At 38.9% G+C, this 4,814-nt stretch overlaps 1 protein-coding gene across 1 annotated transcript; it reads left to right on the top strand.

Annotated features, from left to right (window-relative positions):
• The first annotated feature begins 373 nt into the window (after positions 1–373).
• LOC113350650 lies at positions 374–1,313 on the top strand. The gene is made up of 2 exons (XM_026594785.1): positions 374–752; positions 868–1,313. The coding sequence occupies exons 1-2, from the start codon at positions 374–376 to the stop codon at positions 1,311–1,313; spliced, it is 825 nt and encodes a 274-aa protein (XP_026450570.1).
• Positions 1,314–4,814: the final 3,501 nt, after the last annotated feature.

Below are 4,814 nucleotides of genomic sequence, written 5' to 3' on the forward strand. Positions count from 1 at the left end.
ATGCAAACTAATTGAGACTTAAATTCCAATAATTTTATATGTGTATATAAATGATAAATGGGCTTGTAGTTTATTTTTTTTAACAGACCTATTTTCAGTTGACTAGTTTGTCAACCTTATTACCAAATTGTTTGAAATTTTTAAACCATAAAGAAATTTGGTTTGCAAATAAAATTCCCTTGTTAAAACCATAAAGAATCTTGGTTAATTAATTTTGTGGACTGGGTTATGATCATAGATTGGACTATATGACATATCCGTATTACCCACACAGCCATAAAGAAATTTGGTCATGGGAAAATGATACCGGGCTTTGTCGTGGACTCAGAAGGACTTGAGCACCATATTAATGTCCTTTACTTTGTCTATGTAGATGGACCCAATTCGACCAGAATTCGAACTTTTGGACTCAGCAGGACTTGAGTACCACCGTTGGGTAGCAGATGTGGAAACTACCTTTGTGGCAAAGGACTTCACCTCCACTATCAAGCCATCTGCCGACGCTGCTCCCGCAACTGAGAAAGACAAAGCTAATGCTCTTATGTTCCTCAAGAGGCATATCGATCCTAACCTGCGTTGGGGTTATCATCACTTGAAGACACCAAAAGAGCTATGGGATGCTCTCGATAGCCGTTTTGGGAATATTCATGATTCCCTAATACCACAATTGAACGTTTTGTGGAACGAAATCCGCTTTCTCGATTATGTAAAAGTGAATGATTTCCAAAAATACACGCTACAAATTCAGGCACGTACGTATGGACTTTTGTGGAAAGAAACTTACTGATGAGGAAATGATTCAGAAAACCCTATCAACCTTTCCCACCTCTTCCATGATACTAGAAAACCAATATCGTTTTGAGGTAGATAACAAAAGAATCACCACATTCAGTAGGTTGGTAAACTTACTGCAAGTGGCCGAAAGGCACAATGAGATTCTTATTAACAACAATGCCAGAGATGTCGGGAAAAAGAAAATTCCCGAATCTAACCATGACAAAGTCAATAAAGGGAAGGGCCCCCAACGAAAGAGGGATCGACATTCTAATTCACATCCCCATGATCCATACCCACGTGGAGATAACACCTCTCGTGGAAGAGGACGTAAGGGACATAATCGAGGTCGAGGGAGAAATGGTCATTCTCATGTTTGGCATAGAGAAGGAACTTCTGGCCATAGTGGCAGTGATCCTAAGTTCGAGAAAACCCTACGAATCCCGCCACTAAAAAGGATGCAGATGGAAATGCGCCTTGTTTTAAGTGTGGATTCACCGGACATTGGTACAAGCATTGCAAGGCTAGCGCCAATGTAGCTGCGAGCTACAAAAAGTACCGGGAAGCTATCGAACAAGAGGCTAACTACGCAGAAGAAAATACTGTTACCCCTGACGCTAACCTCACAATCTCAAATTTCCTTGGAAACGAGGACTTTGACCCAACAATGGATGTGCCTGACTTTTCCCGGGCCTAACCATTTGGTTTCTTGTTTCATGGCTTGCTAGACTCTGTTGTTTTAATAGGTTGTTAGTTTCTTTGAGGTATTTTATGTTTTCTTAGTCTACCGTTTGTTTAATGGTTTGAGTAGGTGGTGTTGTTACTAAACGTGTTCTTAGCATCTTTATGTTATGTATGTGGATTATCTATGAGTACTTGTTTTCTATCATGTTCAATAGAATTTTACTTTGTTTATGATAATCTGTTGTTTTAGCATGTATATTAGAATGGAAAGGATGCCATTATAATGGAACAAATTTCTCTAAAGAAAATGAGATAAACTGTTATTTTTATAACCTTCCTGCCTAATGTACTTGTAGGAATGTCTCAAGGAGAAATTGAATGTCAAGCTGATAGTGCAACCACCCATACTATCCTACGAAATAGATAATTATTTGTTAGGTTTACTCCTTATAATACATCTGTGAATATGATGATTGGATCATCACAAGTAATCATCGGGCGAGGTACTGCCAAATTCTTGTTTCCAAACGGCACAATGATTAAAGTCACAGAAGCTCTATATGCACCAAGACCTCACCGCACTTTGTTGAGTTTCAAGGATATCCGTGCAAATGGTTATCACTTGGAAACTCACTGTGAAAATGGAATTGAGTACATATACGTGACCTCTAATTAATGCGGAAGTAAGCGCATCTTAGAGAAACTAATGAGTCAATCTAGTGGATTGTATATCACTACTATTAGGATTATTGAATCTCATGTTGTTACCAACGATGAACTGTTGGCCAGTGACTTATATAAGCTTTGGCATGATCGACTAGGACACCCAGTTCGTGATATGATGATCCATGTTTTGAAGAACTCACACGGACATCCCTTCTTTCGAATGAAAAAGAAAATGGGTAAACAGATTGTTACAATGCAGAGTAACAATGTGCTTTCTAAATTAAATGATGCAAAACCTATGCCTTATAAAGAAAGAGAAGCGCAACTTTCGTCTTCCAAAGTAATTGAAGCGCACCCCGTATCCCATTCTTCTTCGATGTCCTTATCGAAGGCACATCGGTCATTCTGCAAAGCTTGTTCTTTGGCAAAGACAGGATCGAGACCATCCTATGCTAAATATACCAAACAAAATATTCCATTTTTACAAAGAATACAAGGTGATATTTGTGGACCTATACATCCAAAATGAGGACCATTCAGGTATTTTATGGTTCTGGCTGATGCTTCGACCCGTTGTTCACACGTTGCATTGTTGTCCACAAGAAATACCGCATTTTCAAAGCTCCTAGCACAAATTATACGACTAAGGGCTCACCACCCTGATCATCCAATCAAGTCTATCAGACTTGATAATGCTGGAGAATTTACATCTAAAGGATTTGATGATTTCTGTATGTCTAATGGAATTGACGTAGAGTATCAAGTACCCCATGTACACACTCAAAATGGTCTCGCAGAAGCTACCATCAAAAGGTTACAGATGATAGCTAGGTCATTGGTTATGCATTCCAACCTTCCTATTACTTCCTGGGGGTATGCCATATTGCATGCAACTATTGATGGTGGATTTTAGTTCATGGCTAAAATTTTAAAACCAAATTTAATGTGTTGACATCCTGCAAAGGATAAATCCGTGTGTTGATATCCTGCAGAGGATAAATCTGTTTGATAAGTGATGAGTACCTCTTCGCTTTATTAATTCACCTAGAATGGATCATGTGGCAACAATCCCAAATATTCTGTGAATTAAATACACAAATTCACCTAGAACGGAGCATGTAGCAACAATCCCGAATATTCTGTGAATTTTTAGCATTATTGATTAATGCATGGTTTGCCTAGTATTTCCTGTGTTGTTCCCAGGAACTCTAACTATTGGTGCGGCATGATGACTGAGTGTTGCTCTTAATAGAGTAACATGAATATCCAAGTATCAATAATGAGGCATGCACGAAATACCCGTACATGCAACATCTCTCAGTGTGCTTATATTAGCCCAATTGAGCATATTTAATCTGGACTGATCGTATCAGTCTCATAAATGATCACGGCCACGCAGGTTAACCGCATGATCTAACCAGCCTAGACGAACCCTAGCAGGAGTAGTCTATCACCTTAATGATCACCACCGGGCCTATTTATGCCCTATCCGGTCGAACATTATACTTCACTTCCCAGCGTGCCAAAACGCCAGCCCCAAAATAAGGTGGTCGCGCTGCTTTGGAAGAAGCTCGAATGAGCAAGACTGCTTAAGACAATCTCAAAATGATCGTGATTGTCCAACTTCACTAGCATGATTGGACGGCTTAGATCGCACCATGAAAGATGTAGGAGGCGCTAGCACGCACATTAGCAGGCCCACTCTATCCCTACTTGATCGGTTTGCTCACGACGTGGTCATGCAGCCACGATCGCATGCCCGAAACATGGCTGGTATGATGCTTTGCAAGCTGATATTAATTTTTGAATGATGTTGTAGTAATGAGGTTCAAACTCTCGGACTTGTGAAGATTAAATTTAAAGATTTAATAAAATTATATACAAAAATATTAACAAAGTGGGCGAGAGGTATGAGAAAACGACCAAGACATAGATTCCACTATTACACATGAATTAATGATGGTAAAAAATCCAAAACTCTAATTATCTTTTAAGTCCTTTATATCTTAACTCACTAATAATCAAGCAAATTCTCAAACATCAATTGTATCCCTTAAGCATAGATTATCTAAACAAAGCATTACATATCTAATTGAATCACAACTGATTAGGAAAATTACGCAGACAATTTAAAACTCTGCAAAAGCAGTGAATGAGTGAATTATAATTAGATATTAGAGAAAATAAAATAGTTACCAATTATTCATGCGTAAATAGCTTCCTCATTGCCTTGGTTGTGGGAGAATTAGCCGCTCATCATGTTGGAAACACGCTCAAAAATCATTATTATTGCTCAAAGGGTGTTTACAAATGATGAAAAGGGAGAAATAATTCAAAACCGGGTTTGTAACAATTATATTTGTTACAAACCAGAGAACTACGACCCTCGGAAAATAAGACTGTCCTGCGACAGTAACAAATAAGACTGTCACTGTAACAAATAAGACTGTCGGACGACAGTCGCTGAAACTGTACCAAAATAAGACTGCTCTGTGTGGGTCTTATGTTCTTCGTGTTCTTGGTGCAGCAGCAGCAACAGCAGAAACCGAGTTTGGGAAAACTCGAATTTCTTCTTCTTTGGCTATCCTCAGCCCCCCAGACTCTCGACACCCTCTCTAGGACTCCCAGGGAATATATTTAAAGAAAAACACGCGTTGAATCTCCTCCATTAATCCCAAATAATCTTCTTT

The sequence above is a fragment of the Papaver somniferum genome, chromosome 1 (assembly GCF_003573695.1).
Source record: "Papaver somniferum cultivar HN1 chromosome 1, ASM357369v1, whole genome shotgun sequence".
Taxonomy (NCBI): domain Eukaryota; kingdom Viridiplantae; phylum Streptophyta; class Magnoliopsida; order Ranunculales; family Papaveraceae; genus Papaver; species Papaver somniferum.